General features: G+C 43.9%; 1 protein-coding gene across 3 annotated transcripts in view; it reads right to left on the bottom strand.

The window, feature by feature from the left end:
• Positions 1-27,054, bottom strand: part of Esrrg (estrogen related receptor gamma) — a 425,933-nt gene that overhangs the window by 144,930 nt on the left and 253,949 nt on the right. For all 3 annotated transcript variants that reach the window (XM_032915690.1, XM_032915688.1, XM_032915687.1), the window contains exon 3: positions 5,304-5,420. In XM_032915690.1, the coding sequence (XP_032771581.1) occupies positions 5,304-5,420 (117 nt within the window). The remainder of the gene's footprint in view (positions 1-5,303; positions 5,421-27,054) is intronic.

Here is a 27,054-nt window from a genome sequence, read left to right as displayed (position 1 = left end):
AAATACAGGCCACCAGGCTATAATCCCAGCCCAAGAGGTGGAAACAGGAAGATCACCAGGAATCTGATGCCAACTTCTGCTACGAAGTAAATTCTAGGCCAGTCATGCTATTTACTGAGATTCTGTCCCAAATAAAGGAAACACAGAAAAACCTTAAACAAGAACCACAAACACCAAACAGACAAAATGCCACGAGTTGTCAGTGTGAAAACCTTTGTGGCCATAACAGCAAATGTCCCTTCTTTGTCCTGTGGATTCTACACCTTTACAGAGTTATTCTGGCTTTCTTGGAATGGCTTCTTTTTATGCTCAACAAAGGGAGACCAACTAAATGTGAACTGAAATAGCTTTTACTTGACTAAGGACGTGGGGCTAAATAAAAACACATCTCAACCAGAGTCACAAGTCCACTTTCACTGCTTCTCGGGATGGGTGTTTCTTTCTACTTTTTCTTTTCCTACAAATAAACTATTTCAAAGTGGGAGCTTGAGAAATAGAAAGACAGACAGACAGACAGACAGACAGACAGACAGAAAAAGAAAGAAAGAAAGAAAGAAAGAAAGAAAGAAAGAACAGGAAGAAAGAAAGGAAGAGAAGAGAAGACAGGAAGAGAGAAGGAAGACAAGGAAGGAAGGAAGGAAGGAAGATAGGCAGGCAGGCAGACTGGGAGCAGGTATGTACTACATGTGTTTCCTCTGACACGCAGTATGAGAGAGTACTCTAACAGTAGTGCTGGTCCATCAGCACATTTGCCTGCACAGGTGACAGCGTTGTTAGTGTGCCCAATGGCGCATGCTTTGCTCAACGTCATGTCTCTGACTTTTGTTATTGTTTGATGATTTTCATTCTAACACAAGGGTTGAGGGGAACCCTTTTGGCTTTTATTTTTCATCTGTAACTATTTTTTGGTGTGAATGAGCATGGTGTGTGTGCATATGTGTGTGTGTGTGCATAAAATTATAAGTATGTGTGTGTGTGTGTGTGTGTGTGTGTGTGTGTGTGTGTGTGTGTACCCATGTATACATCCACATATAACTGAGAGAACACAAACAGCGGATGCTCAAGTGTGTAAATGCTAAAAGTCAATGGCAAATGTCTTACTAAATCACACACACACACACACACACACACACACACACACACACACACACACACACACACACACACACACACACACACACTTATGGCAGCATCTCTCATCCAGTCTGGAACACTGAACTACTGACAAGAGTGGCTGGCCAGCAAGCCCTAAGAATCTTATCTTCCAATTATAGACCTCTACTGTGCCCAGTTATTTTATGGGTACTGGGGGAACAAGCTCAGGCCCCCATGCTTCCAGGGTAAGCGTTTTACTGACTGAGCCATCCCCCCAGCTTCCTCAACTGGGAACAATCATTTGACTCGAAGGTTCTAACTTGGGGGCTGGAGAGAGATCAGCCACTAAGAGTACTTGCCCTCTTCAGAAGCCCCTGAGTTCAGGTCCCAGCACCCACACTGGACAACTAGTGACCACCTGAAACGTCGGCTCCAGGGCCCCTTATGCCTTGCTCTGGCCTCTCAGGGCAATCGTCCTCAAGTGATTACAAATAAGGAGAAATCTTTTTTAAAACTCTAATGTCAAGCATTAAGCCCGGTTCACTGAGATTCATTTCTGGTGCTGGCTTACGGGGAGAGAGAAGGTCCGGGCACTTACGCCTGTGAGGTAAGTTTACCCAGACATTCATTCCTGTAAGTTAGTTTACCCACAAAGCCGTCTGTTCCTTTTCACCTACATTCTGGTATCTTCTCGAAGAGATACCCCACAATTAATAGAAATGCCAGACAGCATGACTAAGAAGTATCACTTTTTTAAAACAGTCAAGCCCTCATTTTTCTATAAGCCTCCTTTTTAATGGAAACCTCCTCGGTTCCCCTCGGGCAGTGCTTTACGGTGTACTTGGCGAATTGAATAAAAGATACCTGTTAAAGGAAGGAAGGTTTCCATCGAGGCTGTTGAAATCTGATTTCATCTCAGATTCGAGAACTAATGTTGTTTTTTGTTTAACTAGATTTCGCCTGTCAATTTCCAGACCTGCTGTGCCGTCCGCCCGTATGGACTGCTGTGGTCAACACGGGGGTTGTAGTAGCAAATTTTATTACGGACTGGTAATTGAATTGAACAGGTTTACATTTGAATAGATTTACTACACCATGATCTCTGACATACTGCACGGGACTCAAATCCCTGCACATCCATAAAGATACGTTTAAGACAGTATCACCCTCTCCAGGCTTAGGGAGCGAGCCTTGAGCCACGGAGATGCCTAGGCATAATTGTGCATTTATATGCAGGTTGCAATGCAATATTTCACTGTATTCTTTAAGCATAAAAGAAAACAATATTCCATATTTCCTGCCCGTCCCATCCCAGCTTTCAGAGAGAAGGGCAGTGGACTCGGAGGGATGATATTTTGCCAACTAAGTGTTTGTGAGGAAGTAAAGGGGAAATAAATTATTATCTGAGCATAGTGGAAGAGCAGCTCTTCCCTTGAAAACGCATCCTCTAAAGGCTTGATAACAAGTGCTGAGAGGTGCGAACCGTAGATAAGCACGGACTGGCTTACTCCGAGCAATGATGTTTAATTAAACGTAGCTCGCACATCTGCCGTTCCGCTCGCCTCCCCTCAGATCCTCTCCTAGAAACTATGAGAAACACGATCTGAGGAAAAGGCTGTGTCCCTGTTCATCTTTAAAGTCGAAACGGCAATCAGATGGGTAAATTACAGTATCGGAATCAAACTAATCAAAGACTCGCATCTCCAGCGCAACGGGGGCGTGTCTCTACGCACTGCACTGTTGGAAAACAAAGCGGAACCTGAGGTGTTCTTGAGTGGACGAGACACCTGCACTGATCCCAGACTTTGCATTATATTTAAACAAATGGGTTGGTTTCAAATGTGACAATTCTTCAATTTTCAGGGACTTGCAACCTTTCACTATCCTTTTTGTTTTGAGCACAAGTTTAGTTCAACTCTCCACAGAGTTAATATAAAGATAATCAAGGCCTAACTGTCCATCACCTACAATATTCCCAATTACATTTTTATGAGGATTTTTCTTCAGCATGGGGAGGGAGGTGTTCTACCCTATGGGTTCATTTCAGAATCCTACTCTGCCAGAGGGCTTCAAGCAAAGCCAATAACCTTAAAATAGTATGTCGTCATCACCACCACCACCACCACCATCATCATCATCGTCATCGTCGTCGTCAGGTAAAACAGTAGTCCTTGACCTGTGGGTTGTGACCCTCTTGGATGGGCCCAGTGGCCCTTTCACAGGGGTCACCCAAGGCCATCAGAAAACACAGATATTCACATTATGATTCACGACAGTAGCAAAATTTCAGTTATAGAGTAGCAACAGAAATAATTTTACCCTTGGGTCGCCACACCATGAGGATCTGTATCAAAGGGTCAGAGGCTGAAAACCACTGCTGGGTACTGAGTGGGAATCTCTTGTAGAAACAAAACACTGACACCCTGAGTCCTTTCCGTGTGGGACAGTGGCGATGCTTTAAAAGAAACTGGCCTGTAAGTAAGGTGGGTTTGCTTTTTAGTCATGTGGTCAGCTCTGTTAAAAATTATCCTCTGGGCAATTTCATATACATGTTTACCAGCAACCGAGGAACTTGTGTGACACGGGAGCCTGGAACCCTGCTTGGCGTGTGGGAGGAGCTACATGCAAAGTTAACAGATGAATTGGAAACCGAATAATGGCTACCTATGAAATCTCCTAATGAGGCCTAAGGCCCGGAAATTAAAAGTTCCCCCTCCCCATTTTTATTCCCAGTGTTAAATCTGTCACCAGTCTCCACGAAGCCCTCCTTCCTAGTCTCTGTGCTTCACCTGTATGGGCCAGCCTATGCCAGTCCTCCTCCTCATGGGGTCTTCTCACCACCCGCCTCCCGACACTCATATAGCATATGCGGTACATAGAATCATGTTACTACACATCTCTTTCCTTTATTTTTCTGCTTGACATCCTATCCTAGCCACCTTCCGACAACACTTTAAAGTTGCAGGTTCACTTGTTGACAGCCATCTTCTCAGGAGAGCGCCAGGCTGAAGACCAGGTAGAGACCCTGAGCAGGCCTCACCTTTTCCTTGATACAAATAAAGGCCAGGTGAGTCGGGCAGGAAGTCCACGGCCCTGTATTCAATCTGCTGAATCATTCTCCTGGGACAGCGGCCACAGAGAAGAAGGTCTGGGACAGGTCCAGAGCAGGTGGCACTATACAAAACTGTTAACTACGTATGCAGTTAGCGAGGCTCATCCAACGCCTTATCCTTTGCACATATGTGAACGTGAAAATGTGAAGCAAAACGGCAACCAGGAGGGGTCTGCAGCGACAGTGGATACACTCTGAGGTAGCCGCATCTATGAATTTCTATAAATAATTCACTTAAGGTTGGTTTCAAGCTTCTCTCCATGACCAAGCGTTCCTCTAGGTGTCTTATGGAAACATCAGATTCCCTTTTAACTCTGAAGGCCTTTCTGAATATGAATGTTTATCTGCAAAATATGCTTATACAGAGATTTAACACAAACCCTCTATAAGGTGGGTTTCTAGACGAGAAGGAAAACTTTTACTGCCTCACAACTAAGTTATGAACTTAAGTAAGCAGAAGCGCACACAGGGTCAGGAGCTCTGACATGGGTGTGGGACAGCAGAATGTCCACTGCGGCCAACAGGTTCACCTCTTGCTGAGGGAATCATAAAGTGTGGAAGCCCAGCCAAGTGTGCTTGATGCAGAACCCACATTCACTGGCTTTTCCTTCTATGTGTGGCTGTTTTCGCCAACCAAACTCACGCAAGGCCATTACAGTGTCAATGCAGGAATGGTATTCGATCAGAGAAGTGACCACTAAAGGTGAGTTTGGAAAATAATTAAGATGACCTTAAACCCAAAGTTTCTAAAATATAAAAATATAAAAACTGAGAAAGGGGTGAGTTGTGGGTAACCGCTTCTTGCTTTGCCTGCGTCTTCTCTCTGTATCTGTAAAGATCAAAGGACCAGCCCCAGCCCCACGGTGGGGACTTTGATTCACAGCACAGGGTCCTACCTTCTGGTTGGTGTCAAGCTTCTAGCCATGAGGTATTAGAAACTCTGGTCTTGAGAGTATCCAAGGTACCTACTGCACCATCTTTCCCGGTTTCCATGGAAACGCTCTTGAGCCCTGTTTGGATGCCCCTCCCCCTCCTCCGCCCCTGTGCCGCCCACCAAACCCAGAGCACAGGTTCGAGCCGCCCGCCCACCCCTTACCTTCTTTCAGCATGCCCACTTTGAGACATTTCATGAAGCGGCAGGCCTGGCAGGATTTGCGTCTGCGCTTGGTGATCTCACATTCATTCGTGGCTGGGCAGCTGTACTCTATGTTACCTACAACACAGGGTTTGAGAGAAAGAGGCTATCAGACTGGAGGGTCAGGAGAAATGGAGGCTGCCCAGAGAAAAGCTATCCCCAACCACAAAGTCATGTGACCCCAAAGACATGTCACCAAACATCTGACAAGTGTCAGGAAGCTGGATATGCTGCTGTGGCCACGGAGAGAACCTCTAAGGAAGCAGCTTGATATAATTTAGCATTTCCAGCTGAGGCAGGAGGATTACTGCAAGTCCAAAGCAGCTTGGGCTACATCGTAAGCTCTAGGCCAGCCAGGGCTACAAAGAGAAACCCTGTTTTCAAAAACAAGGTAAGAAAGACAAAAGAATTCTACTAGCCTCTTAATGCCATATTCTACTCCGAGATTTCCTTCCTATCAGAATATCCTGGAAGACTATATTACATGTAGGAATGGAACAACAACCAACCACCAAGCAAAGCTGGCCCACACAAAGTACAGTCTTCTAGAAGACTCCAAAGCCGACCATCCTCAAACATACCAGAGGCTGGAGAGGTGGATCAGTGGTTAAGAGCTTCGCTGCTCTCCCAGGGGACTCAGGCTTGATTGCCAGATCCCACATGGGATCACTCACAGCTCACACCTTCCTAGAACCCCGGTTCTGAAGATGCTGTGTTCTCTGCTGGACTCCGCTGGCTTGTACAGCCAACTAGGCATGCGCAGGTACACGTAAAATAAAATAACTATGTCTTAAAAACAGAAACAAAACCAAAACATACAAAGAAAGCAGCATATCTGGATCATAGTTGTCAGCCCCGGTCTCCGGTGACTCATGGTCCTGGGACAATCTGCTTGTCCTTCCGGCTACACGCATCTCAGAGCTCTGCAATCCAAAGTTTGATGTGGGATATTGCTGTAAGCCCCTGGCATGCAGGGCGGCAATGTCACAGCCCTTCCTGCCAGGCTGGCTAGGCAGAGGTACCCACGGTGCTTCCTGGTGATGCTGAGGGTGAGGATGAAGGGATAATGGCCATCCTCATGGTGTTTGTGACAGCATTTGCATAATTAACTCCAAACACCATGGGGTTGTGATAACGGCAAACTAGTCAAGGTTATGGTTTTAACAGTAGACTGTATCTTTTTTTTTCAGCCATATATAACAACCTGAAATGGAAACAACGTGTAAACGGAAGATCTAAACTTTCGATGTCTCTCTGAGACAATGAAGTGCGTGCGGCGTGCTCTTGGCAGCCACCGCTTGTAAAGAAGCTGCCTTGAAAAATAAAGGCTGTGTCTGCTATCAGCCCCGTTGCAGAGAGCTTGAAGGTCTCCGGCTACTTCCTAACCCTTTCCCCCCGTGATTAAGTGCATTAGTAACCTAATGAAAATGCATCCTGCTTATTGCCCTCTTGGGAAGGGGGAGGTCATCGCGCTGAACGCATAAATTGTCATAGGAGACGGTGCGGGCATAATTGCAATTTTGCTGTTCCATGGTTGCCGTACTCAGGGTCCATCGAGTCCCCAGAAACATGCGCAGATCCAAGTAATTAGCATAGAAGGCTGCCTGGGACCACAGCATTGATGAAATATTTCAGAGTTAATCACACTTTGTAAACACTGATTTATATTGACTACCTTTCTGTGGACTGATGTGTCCTCATTAAATATCACATTAGTGCTTTGCAGGCTTGTTCAGAGACTCCACCACTCGCCAACTGCTAATTCACCAGAAAGCGGTACCTAGCCACTTGGAACTACAGAAAATTGGTTAAGTATGCATGACTTAAAAAAAAAAAATCTTGAGCATTAGAACTTGAGGTAAATTGACTGGCTAAATTAGCATTCTAATTCAAAGCAACTACTTTTAAAATGAGGTTAGATAATAGAAGTGATATTAACTGCATTAACAGGAAAAATATGCAACATCACCTTCTTCAGAAATATCACTCAGGGGCTGGCGAGACAGTTCGTCCAGGAAAGTGCAGCTGCATATGGCTGACCATGTGAGCCCGTGCGAGCTCAGTCCCAGGAACCCATGTGAAGCAGAGGAGAGAACCAATTCCACATCATTGTTCACCAATCTCTACACATGAGCACTGGTTTTCCCTCTCCTTGTATTAGTTAATAAACATTTTTTAAGAAAAAAATGTGACTCAGGAAAAGGACTGACAAAATAGCTTAGCAGTAAATGTTATACAGTCCTGGAAACCTGGGTTTCATCCTTCACTAACATGGTGGGACACGCTCGTGCACACGCTCGTGCAGTAGTAGTAGTAGTAGCAGCAGCAGCAGTAATAATAATAATAATAATAATAATAATAATAATAATAATAATAATGGGACAGCAGTGGTAAGAATGGTAAGGTAAGTGAATACTGGCTTGGTTAAAGCTGAGAATAAAGAAGTTGGAAATCTGAGGGGTTTCCTTCAAATGTCCCCAGGAATCTAATTTGTATCGAAAGAACATTGCTACAATTTTGTTTCTGCTCTTGCTTTTGGTGTGGCTTTGGGGATAGAACCGGGAGTCTGTCAAAAGTATACTAGGCGAGCCCTGAGCTGTATCCCCAACCCTGCTTTTGTGTTTGGAACTTCACTGTGAAACAGTTTCCCTAAGTCCCCCAGGCTGGCCTGAAATGTGCACCCCTGCCTCAGCCTCCTGAGTAGCTAACCGCATGCCAGTGACCTAGTTAGTGTTCGGCTCCCAGTGCCTCCCATTCTCTACGATTTTCTCACATTTATTCCATAGGGGACTCTGAGGAATGACGGAACCACGATGTCAAACACTGGGAGCAGATGCTTGTCGGGCATCACGTCTAGCCATTCCCAGTCTCTAAAATCAGCTGTGCTATGATGGTTCGTGTTCCCATGGAGGCCTGAGCGTCCGTCTCATGCCTTCAGCTCAGTGCTATCAACTTCTGCTACATGGCGCACCCCACACGAGTGGGACTGGCTGCCTCTTCATCCGTCTTCAGAGAGTATGTTCTCATCCTTTATGGCAAGGGATTAGGTCGAGCAGAAGCAAGCTCGCACGTGGACCTGCACAGGTTCCCAGTCCTGATCGCTGGCCTCCAGACTCCCTGCCTTAGTCCAGGAAGGGTGTTGCCGTTTGCACTCTCTCCTCCTAGGGCTGCCTTGAGCACCGCTCTACCCTAATCTAAAATAAAGGAGCTAAGCTTGCTGTTCATAGCTATAAATCCCAGCACTTGGGAAGATGGGGATGAGGGCTACCCAGAGTTCCAGGCTCTTTGGACCCTGTAATGAATAATAGAATAGATAAAAATAAATAAAAACACTTGCCTAGCATGTTTAAGGCCTTCTGCTTAACCCCCAGCACCACACATGTGTGCGTGTGCGTGCATGCTCACATTACTGCTGCCCTTCTGAATTAAATGGAAGCTATCCAACTACCACAAGGTCCTTTCCTAATATAACTCTCATCTACTTTTCCGGCAATATCACAATTATTACCTCACATGAACTTTCAGGTCCAGCCAATTTCATTTATCCATTTTTTTTTCTCTTTTTTTGCCACACGTCCTTCAAAACTCCCCTCTGAGAATGATCTATTTCTGCCCCTCTTTTCTTCTTAAAATTATTTCCAAGACTCGGTGTTCAACTCCAATTCCATTCCAATCATTTATGAAAACTTCCCAGACCATTCTAGCAGGAAATGACTTCTGGGATGCCTGTCTTTTGAAGTACTGTCATCGAATACAGACAGGTCATACTGTTGTTAGTCCTTTGCATGTGCATGATGCCTACTAGAAGGGAAGACAGTGGAGGGCAGGAGCCAATTCTTAGGAAGCATAAACATCTCCAACCAATGGCTGTGGTGATTCGGGAGGAGAGGGAGGCAAGGTGGGAATGTGGCCTGAGCTTGTCATCCAAGAACTAGAGAGGTAGAGACAGACACAGCACCTGAGCTCACTGCCAGCCAGTCTGGCAGAGTTGGCAAGCCACAGGTCAGTGAGTTCACTTGTCTCAAAAGAAGAAAACGTAGACTGTGGCTGAGGAGTGACACCCAAGGTTGACCCCTGTTCTCCATGGAAACATGTATACCACCCATGTACACATGCACGAACACACACATACATACACACACTCACATGCACTCACACATGTGCCTTCATACTTGTGCACACTTGTGCACACACATATGCACACACATACATACACACACGCACATACTTATGTGCATGTGCACTCGTGCACACACACATGCACACACATACATATGAACTCATTCACGTGTGCATGCATGCTCACAGAGATTATACTTAGGAAAGTCAGTGGCATCTTCGCACAGGTAAAGATGTCTGAAGAATGAGTCAGTAAACACTAGTGTAAAGGATCTTCCTAACACCACAGGAAGTGTAAAGACATCTTTATAAAACTTCCCCATGATGGGGCTGGAGTGAAGGTCAGGTGCCGGGATGCTTTCTTAGTACGCAGGAATCCTGGGTTCAACTCCAGCAGCACTCAAAAAACAGGAGCAGTGGAAGCAGGCTTGAAACCTAGCACTCTGGAGGTAGGGGAAGGGGGATGGGAAGTTCAAGGTCAGACTGGGATAGAATAAGCCTTTATGAAAGAAAATCTCTTTTCACAAGGCAGTTCCACATTTTTTATATCCTTCATAATATATACATATACACATATACATATATGTGTGTCCTTCATAATATATATACACATATAAACCTATGTGTATCCGTCATAATATATAAACACATATATACATATATGTGTCCCTTATAGTATATATACACATATATGTGTCCTTCATAATACATATACATATACACATATATGTGTGTCCTTCATAATATATATACACATATATACCTATGTGTGTCCTTCATAATATATATACATATATAAATATATGTGTGTCCTTCATAATATATATACACATATATATATGTGTCCCTCATAATATATACACACACATATATACATATATTGTGTCCCTCATAATATATATATACATATATACAGATATATGTGTGTCCCTCATAATAAATACACACACACATACACACATATTCAATTTAGGGGGATAGAAATTGTGTACAATGAATGTAATGTTACAATTTAGGGGATCTTCCTGAATATTCTGTCTTAAGAAAATCTTAGCATAGGAAGATGATAACCTTGATCTCAGTAAGCAACTCTGGTTTATGTTTAGAAAAACAAGTCGGCCTGTCTCTAAATAAGTTATTTGCTAGAGGGAAACCTCATTTTTAGGGCCCCCCATGGAGTTCCTTGGCTCACTGTCTTTGGCTATAGTCACCCAGCCATCAAAATCTTTGATCCGGTGTTACAGGCTACTGTGATTTTACCCTTCAAATACCTTCCCTGTTGCTTTTAGGAGTCAATTAAAAAGAGGCATCTTATATTAAAAATGTGCCACCCCCAAGGACCCATAACAATGTAGCAGACACTTTGGTAATGGTTCAAAGACTTTCTTCCCACTGGGGCACAGCCTCTCTATGGGGCACTTGTTTTCCTCCAAGTCACTAAAAGTAGAAACCAGGCAATAAATAAATAAATATATAAGTAAATAAATAACCTGATTTTTAAAATCTCCAATGTTATCTGGGCATCTGGAACATTATCCTGGGTGATGTCAGCCAGGAGACACAGAAGGTCCTATTCCCAGCATGCATTCTCATTGTAGACAAAGAGTTTTCATGGATTACAGCTCATGATTTTCTGGGACACATTTGTTAGACGGCGGCGTCGGGAACTGAGTTGGGCAGCTGCTAATGACATGGCTGGACTTTCCCTGGCTTTGCCTAGGATAGCCAGGGTAATACACTCTGCTGCCTCAGGGGTGGGACCCACGGGGAAGCTTGGGGTCCTACCGCTGGGCTGCTGGGAGTGGTGGAGCAATTTATAATAACTCCTGGCAGCTTTGCACAAAGTCCTGGTCTCTGGTTACTTATTGCAGAGTCTTCTGTACGATTAGTTTGCAGGCAACATAATTTCCTCACTTACTGCTTGACAGAATCTCTCATAGCTCTGTGGCGGGCGGAATAACGGGGTGTGCTCGAAACTCCAGCCTACAGTGCCAGCAGATAATTTGTAGATTCCTTTCAGTCCCTTAAAGCACTTATTACACTTTGGCGGTGAAAGGGTTGAGGGGTGGAAATCAGCATGGCATCGCAAAATAAAAATACCAGTCAGATTTTTACTCTGGTTCGAGTCACTCCTACGGGGTAACCTTGCCCTTGCACCTAGAGCTCCTAAGTGAGTATCTTTATCAAGTATCCTCTCTTCGCCAAGATAAAGTCAATCCCAAAGCTGCTGTCTATTCTCCCGACTTGCCTGAGCTTTATCAACAAAGCCAAATGGCTATAGATGATGGCCACAGCACATCTGCACGTCATGCACATGGAATTTTGGGAGAGCCCCTGTGTGGACACACACGTGTGTGTGTGTGTGGGGGGGGGTGTCCCTTGGCATTTTCTTGAGGCAGGCTCAGTCACTGGACCTGAATCTCAGTGTCTCTTTTTAGCTTAGGCTGGCTAGCCAGCAAGCCCCAGGGGAACTCTCTAGTCCTGTATCCCTGTTCCCTTTTCCTTCTCTGGGCTCTATCCTACACTATGGTCACAGCCACAGGCAGCCATACCCAGCTGTCTTTCCCCATCTGTTCTCGGGATCTGACTTCAGGTCTGAGGTGAAAATATCAGAGCCACAATGGCCTGGCAGCACACCTTGCTGGATTCTGAACATGAAAGAGACTTAATTTCCAAACAGGAATGAAATATGCCTTAAAGACAAGGGACTGAAAGGAACCACAAGCGAGTGGTTTGCTGACCCAGAGAGAGGATCAGGGATGTAGCTTAGTTGAAAAAGTGCCAACATGGCAGGCAGGAGGCCCCAGGTTCAATCCACAGGCCAGTGTAAATCAGGCAGGGTTGGTGCTTCCGGGAGCCTCCAGACCTCTACAGAGGTATGCAACAAGGTGGTGGACATTGGGATGTCAGTAGAAGTTGATTTAGGACTGGATCAGGTGTGAAGGTTTTGAAAGACCAATCATGCTCAATGAAAGTCACCCTCTGGTCTCCTGGGAGGGGATGGGGAGTGCTCACAAGGAGGTGCGGCTCCCGTGTCTGAGATTAACTTCAGACACTGTCCATCCATCTAAGCAGTGACTTGGTCCTCTGTTCTTATGTTCTTGCACAGTCTCCTCATATGAACTGTAGGCTGATTAGCAAGATAAAAATGTTCTTTCCTTCCGGTCTTCTGCTCTCGGACCTTCACAGCTGTTCTCCGGGGCTCCCGGAAGCCTAAGACTTCATCTGATGCCTGTCTTTCAGGGAGCTCGTCCCTGGCACTTACCCAGCTCGGTTCTGTCTCTGTGAACTAATTGCCCCTCCATCGCAGCCATGTATTCCTTTAGGACAGAGGCATCCTAGGGCTGTGCATGGTGAAGTCAACAGACCATAGAGAACACTTGCTATCTGTTAATGCTTTCAAGACAGCGCCTTAATATGTTGCCCAGGTTGGCCTTGGGCTCAAGCAAACCACTTTCTCCTTTCTCCTAAGCAGCTAGGCTTCCAGGAGCAAACCACAGTAGCCACCCAACTGTCCTTTTAGGGATTCTATTCCAGACTGATCCATTTTCGAGTTTAGGACTCAATTATTCATCAAAAAATTAGATAGCAAGAAAAGAGAGAGAAAGAAAGAGAGAAAAGTTATGTTCAGAACGAAAAGAAACCATATGATCTCCCTCATTTGAGTCCTAGTCTATGTCTACATGTATGTATTTTTTAAAATGTACATGTGAGTATAACATTTAGAAAAGATAAGATACACACTAATGTTACATTCTGACTATATCACTTACAAGTTCTCTCCGAAGAGATGCTACACTCTATTGTTTAGTCCTATGACTTCATGATCCAGAGAGGGATGGTTATATACTTATTCATGCTCTTTACAAGATATCTTGACAGTGATTTCTAAAGGTAGCCCTGAATAGTCAGGTGCCGACACATAGGGCCATAGCCACAAACACCAATGGCCCCAGGTAGCCTTGGACTGACATGTGCACTCAGGAACACCCTTGTGCTGATGGGAGCACTAATCCTGGAGACTAGTTTACACACCAGGAATCACAAAGCTCACAAGTGCCCGAGGCAGGGTTTGAACCCAGAAAGATTTGCTCCAAAGCCTGCACTCTTAAGTACAAGGCATTACCGCTTAACTCTAATCTTTTAAAAGTCATTACTGACTGTCATTCAACTTAGAAAAGTATCGTACCCACCCTGCTCTCTGAACCTCTGTTTCTTTGTATAGCCCTTGTTGTTGCTACTGTGGCTGGACAGAAAGGATTTTTTGAAGCCTGACACAGGAGCCTGGGGATGGGAGTGCGAGGGTGGATCTTGGCATTGTCTTTTGCTGTTGTTGCCTTACAGGACCAGGGCAGCTGTGGGGGAGGATAGAGTTGCTTTTAGAGAGAGGAATCTCTCAACACCTCAGGAAGAAATCCTTCATCTAGTCTCTGTGCCACCGTGCTCTATGGCTAGTTTAATTCCACAGAAACCAAACAGAGCAGGTCACCAAAGCAACGGGTGTCGGGTTGTACACAAACCAGTTTGAAGATCCCAGAATAATACTATTGTTCATGAAGGGAGAGAGCAGATTCCGTGGTCACCAGGACATGCTCTAAAATACATTTAGAAGGACTTGATAAATGTCTAACAAAAAAATTGTGTTTGCTGCAGAAACATATGGAGATGGATCATGAGTTTGAGGCTAGCCTGGGCTACACTAAATCCAGGGCCTTATACTCGTTAGGCAAGTATCCTCCCAATGAGCTACTGCTAGCCCTCACCTCAGTTTGTAAGTTTCCATAAGGGTAGAGATAAACTCACAGAAGTTCTTTTTTTTTTTTTTTTTTTTTTTCGAGCTGGGATCAAACCCAGGGCCTTGCAGTGCAGGCAAGCACTGTACCGCTGAGCTAAACCCCCAACCCCCAGAAGTTCTTATAGAAGGGTCACCACTGTCACAGGGAACATTACATCTGACTGGACCATAGTTAAATTTTCTGTGTTCCATACCCAACATCATCTTTTCTCTTCCTGTGAGCTGTAAGCAAGTGTACATATCCAGCTTCTAGAACATACACATTTAAAAGACAAGAGGGGCTGGGCAAATAGGCCAATGATAAAGAGCAGGAATGAGGAACTGAATCCACATCCCTGGTACCCAGGTATGGAAACACCTTCTCTTGACCCTAGTGTACAGAGGTGGACATAGGAGGAGCCAGTCAATCAGCAAAATCCAAGTTCAGTAATAGAAGTGGTAAGGATGCCAGATGTGGCCATCTTGCCTACACCAATGCATATGGTCATCTGCTCTCGTGTGCTCCCATGTGCTCTCGTGTGCTCCCACGTGCTCCCATGTGCTCTCCTGTGCTTGAATGTGCTCTCCTGTGCTCAATGTGCTCCTATGTGCTCCCACGTGCTCTCTGGCCTTCCTCAAATAGAAACGAAGCAAACAGGAGGAGAGGTGCTGCTGCTAAGCCTGATGAACTGAGCTTCATTCCCAGAAACTCACATGTGGTGCAGAGACAATTCCTAAATGTTGTCTACTAACCTCTAATAGTGTACTGTGGCTTATACACATATACACATGCAAACTCACACAGAGATACAGAGACACTACACACATAGACATAAACACAGATACACACACCAGACACACACACACACACACACACACACACACACACACACACACAGAAGCACACAGATACAAACACAGATACACTCATGCAGACACACACACATGCAAATACAGACATACATACACATGGACACACATACATATACACAGAGACAAATATACACATATATATACACAGACACACATACATATACATATATACACATACATATACACACATAGACACAAACACAGATGCACACACACACATACATGCAAATACAGACAGACAACATGCAAAGACACAAAGAGACAGACAGACACACACACACACATATACACACACACCAATAAATACATAAATAAATACCAACCAATCAACAAAACACCTGAGGAAAGCTGGTCTAGAGCCTCAGCCCTGCAGTCCCAGTACTGGAGATGCCAAGGCAGAGAGATTACTCCATATTCCAGGCCAGAAGCGGGCTAGAGTAAGTCTTTGTCTAAAACACCAAATTAAAAGTGAAACTAGCCTCTCCCTTGAAACTAAACAGTGTGTGTGTGTGTGTGTGTGTGTGTGTGTGTGTGTGTGTGTGTGTGTGTGTGTGTGTGTGTGTGTGTGTGTGTTTGTGTGTGTGTGTGTGTGTGTGTGTGTGTGTGTGTGCACATGGACATATATTATTTCATGGTCAGCCTGGGTCTAGCCAAGCCAGGTGTGGAAAGAAGGGGCCGCAGACAGAAGGCCCTGTGGCGACAGGGCCGGGTTGAGCTCTCAGCTTTAAACTTGAGGGATTTCTGGGAATGAATGATAAAGCAGTGGGTAGTTTTAAGCCTTAAGCCTGACCGTCTCCTGTCTAAAAACCTTCGTATTATCTAATCACGGCTTTTGTACTATTCTTAATTCCAGACTTTCATTTTATTTTAACAACGTAGTGGGGAAAAAAATTGCTCACCGACTACAATCTCTCGAGCAAAATACAGTCTGAAATTACCCAATGCTTTAAAGACCTTTAGTGTAGAAGTCAGAGCCAGGACTGAGGGCTCTGGTTTTCCTGAGAGCCACTTGCTCAGGACTCTCCAGTTTCTGGAGCTAGAGAAGTGAGTAGGGATGCTATCACTGCTGTCCCGGGATGATATGCAAGACTACAAGAAGCATTAACGCAACATGAGCTCAGGGCAAAAACTAATGTATTCAGTATGGACAGTGGCCACATGGCTGCAGTTAAGAGTACATTCTAGGCTTGCAGAGGACCTGACCTGAGTTAAATTCCTGGCAACTGTGTCATGCAGCTCAGAACCACCCATAACTTACTTTATTATAGTATTACTATGACAAGTTAGAAAACTGACCCAAACTAGGTAGACTGCCTGTTCAAGTGATTACCTGTGAGCAAATCCTAAGAGGTAAAAGACAACAGCAGCAGCAGCAGCAGCAACAACAACAACAACAACAACAACAACAACAGCAACAACAACAGCAACAACAACAGCAACAACAACAGCAACAACACCCAACTTTAAATTTGGGCACGTGGGAAATTCCTAAAAAATATTTAAACAATCACATCAAAGTCAATGAGACAAGAAGTGACAAGCACTGGAGAGGATGCAGGAGAGGGGACACAGTGGTGTAGGAAACAGTAAAGACATTCCTCAAATTTCAAATGGATTAAAAATACACGGGCGGGGCCAGAAGTTGGAACTAGGGATCGCGTCAGAGTCTTACAGATGCCGGGCAGGTGTGCTATGCCTAATCCACACCTTCCGTCGTGGCACAGGATTGGCTCACTTGCCCAGGGTGACCTCGAAGGAGCTACACAGCCAGGCGGGCATGGAACATTGGACCCTCTTATGTCAGCCTTCAGGTCAGAACATGGCATCCGGCGTAGATATTTGCGCATGCAGCTGCACACTCATTACTTAAATATCCACGGCGTGGATACATCTTAAATGTCCATCAGGAGATGAATGGAATTTTTTTAAAGCCTCACATACACAATGGATTGTGATTTGGTTTTCAAAAGGACACATTGGAACACACCACATACCATGGATGGACTTTGAGGGTTGTAGAATGAGTGACAGCCACACCAAAAAAAAAAAAGAAAGAAAGGGAAGGAGAGGAAAAGAAAGGAAGGAAAGGAAGGGAAGGGGAGGGAAGGGAAGGGAAGGGAAAGGAAAGGAAGGAAAGGAAAGAAAGGAAAGGAAAGGAAAGGAAAGGAAAGGAAAGGAAAGGAAAGGAAAGGAAAGGAAAGGAAAGGAAAGGAAAGGAAAAGATAAACACTGTGGCTTGGGATTTAACCAAGGTAGAACAATCCCTACCATCTGCAAGGCCCCCATTCCATGTCTAGCACCCGAAAACTAATATTGCATGGTCCTCCTGGCTATGGTTATGTTAGGGTTCTGTGGGTGCAGCTGCCCAGGGCTGGTGGCAGGAAAACAAAGGGAGTTGTGTCTGGGACAGTGCCAGGGTCACAGCTACTCAGCCACATGAACACAGGTGACACCATCTCTTTGTATAGTTGAAGTGGCTAATGTTCCAAACTTAGGTTTTTGTAACTTAGGTTTAGTGTAACTAAAACCGAGCTCCAATATCATAACTTCTGATTACAATCTTAGAGATGGAGAGTGAACTTCCTGGAAGACCATGAATATCTAAGGGCCCAGATTTAATCTCCAGTACCAAGCAAACGAATGCATCTGGATGTAAGCTCCAAATTCTTCGCCAGAATCCCTCACCCAAATTTTGCATTTAGGTGAAAGTTCTAGAATGTTTGAGTACACACCAGTGACCAGAATGTTTGGTATCCCATAGTAATGATTAAAAATGGATTAATTCAGGTCACAAGAAAGTGACTAAAAACCTTTAAGTCTTAAGAAGCTATTTAGGTTCATCAAGTAATAAAGGGGAGAACAACCCTGCCCTATGCCTAGACCTCAAAGTGTGTGTTTCCCATTGATCAATTGACTGATTGGCTGATTGATTGATTGGCAGATTAATTGATCTATTGGCTGACTGTGAAAACTCAAGACCTCACATTGAGAAGACAAGGACTCAACCACTGAGCCCTGCCCTGGGCCCTGGACTCTGACTGTTAACAGAGTATGTTTGCTTCCTTCTGGGTCTCAAGACTGAATTAACCCACATCTTTTCACTGATCACCAGAAAGACACCTCGACCAGAGGAGCCCCTGACACCCTACTCTCAAGAATTCTGTCTCTTTCTTTCTGGGGAACACTCTCATCTGCTCTAACTCCACTTATCCATAGCTAAGTTTGACTTGGTGGAAGAAATTGTTTCATGATGTAAAAGCAAGCATCTTCAAGCCACAAAGCATAAAGTTTTACCCTAAAGCAGTTAATGTCTGCTGAAGCCTTCTAAGCAGGTCTAATTTGTTACGGCTAGTCAGCCATGGTCAAGTGGGATAACACTGCACGTTCAAAGCTACTGGCCCTTGTCTTAACAACAAAAACAAACAAAAATTCTGGGGGAAAATGTGCCTATAAACTTCTCAGGAGTCTGAGAGTTGAGGCAGGAGAATTTCTGCAAGTTCAAAATGAGGCTAAGTGTAAAATATTGCATCAAAGCAACCAATGATAATGCATTTTTTAAAAGACTTGTTTTCTAATCAAGGGATGTCCAGAAGGAGAGCTATCCCAGAAGTCAGAAAAGGTACTGGCTCCTTTGTTTGAGTTTATCTTGTAATCAAAGAATTGCCTTCTACCTCAACAGTCAACAGATAATACTGATGGCAGTGAGGTGCTGGGGAAAAGTCCCTCAAACTGCAAAATATCAGATCACCTCACTCCCTGAGAGATCCCAGTAGCAGGGCAAAGATTCTACATGGCAAACTGGCCAGGACTGAAATGAACCATGATGACTGAGACTTGGAGGGACAGACCCAAACCTTCTTGGGTCAGGTGGGACTGCGCCAGGGGGAAGAAGCAGAGCTCTGGATGAAATCCTCAGCATAACAGAGGCAAAGTGACCGCTCCTCCAGTAAGAGTGTCTCAGGCAGGGTGTGTAAGACAGGCTTAGGGCCCTGTGCCACTCTGGAAGGAAACCGGCCTCCTGCTAGCTCCAGTCCCAGAACTTGATCAGAGTTTCCAGTCGGAGATTTGGTTAAACAGAGGTTCACAAGAACGAGTAAGAGCGAGCTGTGAATGCACATCTGTATGTTAAAGTAAAAAGATAATAAAATAAAAAAGGCTGGGCAGGGGGCAGAGGGACAGCTAGCTCAGCAGTTAAGAGCAGGTGCTGCTTTTACTGAGTTCCTGGGTTTGATTCCCAGAGCCCACCATGCATATGTAAAGATAATTTATTACTAGTGGCAGCTTTATTTTTCCTAGGTTTTTGTAGCACAGGCCCTATTTCAAGGGCACTAATAGAGTGTTTCCATTTACCTATATTAGAGTCTCATTTAAAATACAAAGTCAGCAGCACGCTTTTAGAGATGACTAAAAGGCTTTTTTTTCTTTCTTTCTTTTTTTTTTTTTTTTTTAAGTTATAGCCATTGCCCCTGTGTCGTTGCAATTACAGCACGGTGGTATTTCTGTTTTGGAGACAGAGTCTGACATATCCCAGGCAGGCCTGATAATCTCTGCATGGGTGAGGAACTTCTGAGCCTCCTGCCTCCACCTTCAGACTGCTAGAGTTACATGCGTATGCCACAACGCCTGGATTCTTTGTGGTGCTGGGGATGGGGCCCAAAAGTTCATGGATGCCAACTGAGTCATAGCCAAAGCCCTTTGTATAATTGTTTGTTTTAGTGCTGGGGACCGGAGGTGCGACTTTGTGTATTACAGGGAACTGCTCTATCACTGATCTATATACATTCTTACCCTAAGATAACTTAAAAATTAATAATAATAATAATAATAATACATGTGGTATCACATCATATCTTCTCCTTTCTCCCCAAACATTCTGACGTGACATGGTGGTAGAGTATGGGCCTGGCTAGGCTGCAGAGAGATTATTCCAAAGGTTAATTCTGCTTGCAATATTTGACAGTGTACATACAGCCAGGCATTAAATGTGGTGCTAGGAGTTCCACTGCATCTGGGAATATAGCTCATCTTACATTTGCCTCAAAGGGGTCAAGGCCCTTCGGTTCAGTCACCAATGCCACAGAATGAAGTAAATGTCTCACTAGTGATTTTTAGAATTTCCTCTCTGAATCCCTCACACCCTCACCAACAGACTTCTTAGCAACTGGAACAGACACTCTGAAACTAGACATCAAAATAATACGCACATTCAAGTGGCTTTCAAAAACGCAGCGTGCGCGCCATATTCCTAAAATGCACACAAACAGTATTTGGTGTTCTTGCTTCTGACACGGGGGTTTCTACTGTAAAACCAGAGAGGGGAAAATGCAGTAAGGGTTTTGAGTTTTCATTTGCCGGCCCTAGATCAAAACTGACCACACATGGGACATTGTGCTGTTGCAATGCTTACACTCAGGAGGCTGAGGCAGGAGCTACACAGTGAGAGGATTTCAACCTAATCTCAGAGAATCATCATTCTGGCTTTACACAATCCAAAAAACCAACATTTAAAATCAAGCATTAATGACTTTATCTTAATTTGCACTGATTCTGTTTTATGCTTCACTAGCTACTACACATACATATGCTTACATATAACCAAACTGACATACACATAGATTATCATACATGTGTACAACTAGCCATACATATATGCCTGTATATATGCACACAAACATAAATCGGAACATGCACATGCATATATACACATAAATGTACCTGTACATATACACACAGACATATATTTGTGCAGATACACATATGCATGTGTGCACAGACATGTACCTATATGTGCACACATTTATTTATGTATATACATACATATGAACACATGTACACATGTACATATTCATGTGTTTGTGTACATATGCATGCATATCCAAACTTATACATGTATGATTACACACAGACATACACACACACACACACACACGTATCATAATTGTCATAGGTGAATGGTCCATACAGGGCTAAACAAGAAAGAAAAGAAACACATAAACAGTGGAAATACTAAAAGAAAATTTCTGATTCTTGTGAAAGTAAAAATACTCACAAAGATGGGGTGACAATTTGAAAAACCATCAACATTGTGACCTTAACACCTCTTTCAATAAAGGACACATACACAAGCTGACTAGGAGATCCTGCAGTGTGAACCTTATTGCTTAATTCCGCCTACACAGTTGCCAGCAGGAGAGTTCGCATCTAGACAGAATGTAGCCCAGCTATATTGAGGAAGTCCAACGGAGCCCCGCCCTCGTGTTCTTATGATTCAGGCTTGAAGTACTTTTATTTTTTTAAACAGCTACACAAATAAAACAAAGGAGTCCGTGCAGGACAGAAAATATGCCCAGCCCACACACCCTCAGGAAACTCATATTCTAAGTAATCTAACTTTTACTGTCTGGTCCATTTCTTGCAGAAGTCAGCTGACCAATGTCCTTCAACAGCCCCATCAATAGGACAGCTTCCCTGAGAGTCTGGGCAAAGCGTGGGAAATGAATCTTTAGCTGCTGCCTCTCTCGGTCAAAGAGAGAGAAGGGTGAACTTTCCACCCACATGGAAAGTCCATAATACTCTTACTAGGAAAATAAACACTGGACAAGCAAGGGATAATAATGTAGGCATGAGATCCCATGTGTGATTTAGAATTTGCAACATTAACGCAATTCAAAGCAGATTAGCCAGAAGTAGAATCAACTGCAAGAAAAAGCAGGAAAGCCAATTAAATGTACCACAAAAACTAGTTCAAGTTCTAAGTTAAAGCAAATGAATTATAGACAGTGATTCTTTTTGAAATATTACTTCTGCCTTCAATTCTGCCTTGAAGCTGATTATCACACTGAGATTTATCAAGTCAATTCAGACACTCCTGTATTATTTTGGATTTTAATTGTAGAGCCTGGTTGAGCTTTTAAGTTGACATTTACTATAAAGTGCTATAATTATTTTCCCCATGTTCTATTTAAGTAGGAGATATTTTAACAGATTTCTCTGGAAGCTCATAGGATACGTTCTCTCAGTGTGTGAGCTCTGATATTCTCTACTGTTACAGTTTGGTCTAACTGTGGTTGCGCATGGTGGTTAAAAAACAAAAGCAAAACATACATTCCGTATTTTTTGAAAGACCTTTCTCCAGGATCACAAAACTCGATTCCACAAGGAGTCACACAAAATAATTCACTGGCAGAAGCAGTGGGCAGCACCAAAGGCAGGGCCTGGGTGCCATTTCTCCTCATGGGGCTGTAGAACCAGCGTCTGATCTTTATGTTTAGGGTGTAGGGTGGGACTCTTAGTACCTGAGGCTGTAGACACTGGAGAGTGTGCCTCTCTAATAAGGAATTTGTGAAGGGGCCAAGGAGATGACACAGAACAACTGTCATACAGCCTAAATCTTGAGTCCCTGTGACCCTCACTTTGTCTGGCTAGGTGGCACAAGCCCAGCCACATCTGAGTAACCTCTCTGGGAAGACATCTTCTCCAAGTGGGACTGGACCAAATACCATGGCTGTTGTGGTGGTTTAAATACACTTGGCCCAGGGAGAAGCACTACTAGGAGGCGTGGCCTTTTGAAAGTAGGTGTGGCCTTGTTGTGTGTCACTGCGGGGGTGGGCTCTGAGACCCTTCTAGTTGCCTGGAAGTCAGTCTTCTCCTCTAGCTCTGTGTCTACCTGGATGTTCCCATGTTTCCCTACCATGGTACTCATGGATAGAACTTAAAACCTGTAAGCCAACTCCAATTAAATGTTGTCCTTCATAAGACTTGCCTTGGTCATGGTGCTTCTTCATGGCAATGAAACCCTCAGTAAGACAGCCAGTGAGCACTGGTCATGAGGTGTTCGTGGTGACTGGGGCGGATGTTTGGAGATGGTCATTGGACTTGGAGATGGTGAACAAAGCTTTCAATGCATGAATAGAACAAGATGGTGGGACAGAGGAAAGCGGCTGGGCTGGAGGCTATCACTAGATATATCTTCCACTGCTACTTTGGGACACAAACTCTCCAGAAGTTCCAAAATGAAAACTACAGAACAGACCTCCCTGCCACCGAAAGTGTGTTTGGTCCAATAAGAAAATAGGACATTTTATTCAGCCATAAATCCTGACATATGACCTTAACATATTTACACATATGGGATGTTGATACTTTGGTTGCTAATGGTCTATTCAGAAGATTTTTGACAAGTACTGGACTAGGCAGAGATTAAGTATTTTGGGATTAGGGTCTGTGGTCTATATAATTTCTTTTTCATTAAACTTCTTAAGCTGTTTAAAAAAATCTGGAAGTCAAAGTATTGTCAAAGGCCTCAGTATTCAAATTAGAATCTGTCCAAACAGATTTTCAACCCTTAAGCCCCACATTGATTCTGTGTGTGTGTGTGTGTGTGTGTGTGTGTGTGTGTGTGTGTGTGTGTGATGCTGTTTTTTTTTTCATCACTATGTTTCTTATTTTTGAGGTGTGAGAGGCTAACGGCCAGACCTTATGCATGCAAGTCAAGTGTGCAGACATGAGCTACATCTGGAACACTTTTCTTACTGATGGGATCCTACTGTGTAGCCCAAGCTAGCCTTGCACTCACCTCCTCTCATTTCAGCATCCTCAGGGACTGGGACTGAACACACGCACCACTAGGCTCGGTGGGAAACTCAATGCTTAACACAAGGTCCAAGATTCTCTTTCCTTTGTTTAATTTTTCCTATGTCTTGTTTTATTTGTGTGTTCATGTGAGTGTACATGTGTGTATGTGTAGTGTGGTGTGTGTGCAGTGTCTGTATTGTGTTGTGTGTGCATGTGTGTGTTTTGTGTGTGTGTTTTGTGTGTGCATGTGCTTTGTGTGTGTATGTATGTTTTATGTGTATGTATTTTGTGTGTGTGTGTGTGTGTGGTGTCTGTATGTGTTGTATATGTGTGTGTGTGGTGTCTGTATGTGTTGTATATGTGTGTGTGTGTGTGTTTGACAGGACAGCCTACATTGCTAGGGCCTTATATATGCTAGGTAAACCTTCTCCCCTTGACCATTGAACCCCAAATCCTGTATGCTCAAACATGATTTAGGTTTTGAAATGGCGAGGGACTTTATCTCTAGTATTCCAATAAGAACTTGGGGTGGCATTGTGTATAAAACCTTTCCTCTTTACTCTAATATTGGAATAATAGCTTTAGCAGCCTAGCGCTCTCTGTTAAATTAAGTAATGGAACATGTATTGACTTGTTTGGCAAATGTTTTCTTTCCTCTACCCCATCCCCCCCAAAAAAAATACAGAGAAAATTGCTAGGCACAAGGAAAAACAACATCAACAAAAATAATGTAAGATAAATAAAACCTTTCCTATTTATATATGGATCACGACAGCCAAAAGTAGAATGGGGGTGGGGGGTAACAGCCTCCTACCTCCCAAATTACTAACAATGGAAGCACGGCAGCCTTTGCAATCCTAGGAGCTGTTGGGGTTACATCTGACAGAAATGTCAAAGTCAGTGCAAGTATCTGTCATGCATCTTAATGGCTGGGGTGTAGTCAAGCATACATGAGGCCCAGGGTTGCATCCTTAGCTCCCCGCAAACTAAGCAAAATGCCTCCAAAACCAAATCCTTGAATCCTCCCACTCCTCACCTAGCCAGGAGTTCCTCTTGATAATTAACAAATAGGATATGCCTTTGTTCTTAGTATTCAGTGAAATCTGTAATTAATTACCTCTTCAAAAGTGAATTCCACAGTCGGCTTCAGAAAGGACAATTCCCAATAGTTTCCTCAGAGCAGCCTCGGTGTATGTTTAGTTCCAACTTTACGACTTATTTGATCCACCTTTTTTCCTTTTATTTTAATTTTTCCTTTAAGGTGGGCTCTTACTACGTAGACCAGGCCTACTTCAAATTTACAGTCTCTTGCCTCAGTGTTCCCAAATGCTGGTGGGAGTTCTTTGTTTATTTGTTTTGGTTCAACTTTTTGAAAATATGTTTTTACACTGATTTTAATTGGTTTTATTTTCAGTTTTAGATTTGGGCTACATTTTATTATAGGATGTGTTTTCTTGTCCATCCTCTGAAATCTCATATTTATTACTCATCATTAACCAACTAAATCCACCAAGTAAGTCATTATAGGAGAAAGCAAGGTTCTTAAGAGGCACTGCACAGATTAGCTTTTGGAATCATGTCCCTCAGGAAGTCACAGAGACCAGCACCAGACCCTGGTGGGACAGAAGTCACACTTACATAATGTCCTGGCCATCGGGGCTGTGAGACAGAACTAGTCATGCCTGGTTCTCAAGGGGAGTTATGTAATCTCTGCTCCTTCCCTGAAGAGTTCACAGGGAGGGGAGGGGACAGTACTACCTGTCAATGATAATTTGCTTCGATGTTGCCCTGAGTCCTCAGAGCCACACTCTGCCCCTTCCAGGGAACACGGACATGTGGGGCTGCAATTCGCCTGAGCTCTTTCAACATCTTCAGAGTTCAGTCACTTTCCACTGTTTGGCCACAAAAAGGTGGGTTTGTTCCAATCTTCCTTACAATTACCGCCCTAATTATTACATTATACTTTCACAATTTAATCCCTTTATTTGCCTCACTGCCTTTTTGGGGCTAAGTGAGCGGCACAGTGTGAAGCCTGGTGATGCGACTAGCAGGGTAGCCATACAGAGTGTGGTCCAGCTGCCAGCTCCAAGCACAGCCAGGTGGGCAAGACCAGAGTGCTAATCGGGACAGTGACATCTCTGTCTCCTGCTCAAGATCCTTGAAACTCACTCTCTCCAATGTGGAGGAAAATCCGTCCCTCTGCATCCATGCCAAGCATCATCCTGCGCAGTGCTCCTCTGAGCTCTGAGTACCGGCTGACATCCTAAAGGGTAATCACACCCACAACACTGGTGGCTTTGGGCCAGGGGCTGCTCAGTCAGTAACTATTCTGTTTACATGGAAATAATAATCCATAGACAACTATGGGTATTCTTCTCCTCTCACATATTCTGTCTCAACAAAGAGGACTGAAGAGCAGCCTAATCCTCATCACTACGCCAAGAAGTCGGTACCCTAATAAGCCAAAGGACTTGTATAGGAAGAATTCACTTAGACCCAGTAGGATATCCAGAAAACGTTGAGAAGATGAAATTCTGGCCAGCACACTGACCAGATCATGAAGGCTCTGGAAATATTTGTTGGTAAATGGTCCTGCTTTATACCTCAAGAGCCTACAACTTGTATCAGCCTAACCTGTACTTGTTCATGCATCCCGAAACATTTATCCTCATGGCAAGTCAAAAGCTATCCAAATTTAGCAGAAATTACTAGCAATTTGGATTTTATATACTCTGCAATCCTGAGAGTATAGCGATGTTGGCCAATGACTGCTAAAACAAATCAAAGATTTGAGGTGGTTTTTTTCCTTGGTTTTTGCAATTGTCAGTCAATGGGATGAAGATGTATTTGGTCCAAATACCCTAAGGAATACCTTTACTGTTGTCCCTGGCAGTGGTAAAAGAAATTGAATCTAGGGACTTGTCCATGCTAAGTCCATGCTGGGTCACTGAGCCACATCTTCAACCTCTACTGGGACTTTGTATTTCATCTTTCCTTAAGCATTGTCCCCAGTATGGTACTAGGTATGGGTGTTTAAAACATAACCCAAGGGCTGGAGGATTTTGATAAGAAAAAAAATAAAGCAGGTCTTTGACTGAGAAAATGGGAAGATGCAGCCATCGGTGGTTAATGAGTTTGTAAATCCACTACACAAACTTGGATTGATTTCTCTTCAAGCCACCAGATTCTATGAAATATCTGCTTCATACTGTAACAGCCATGATGCCTTGCACAGTGCATGCTTTCTCAAAGTTCCCGAAAGTGTCTCCCTCTTGAATGGCACATGCTCTGTAAAAACTGCCCAATGACTTTCAGCCATGGGAAGCACGAACTAGAAATGAGCCTCACACTCGACCACCATATTTGTGTGCT

The sequence above is a fragment of the Rattus rattus genome, chromosome 10 (assembly GCF_011064425.1).
Source record: "Rattus rattus isolate New Zealand chromosome 10, Rrattus_CSIRO_v1, whole genome shotgun sequence".
Classification (NCBI taxonomy): domain Eukaryota; kingdom Metazoa; phylum Chordata; class Mammalia; order Rodentia; family Muridae; genus Rattus; species Rattus rattus.
This window is presented reverse-complemented; position numbering and strand designations above follow the sequence as displayed.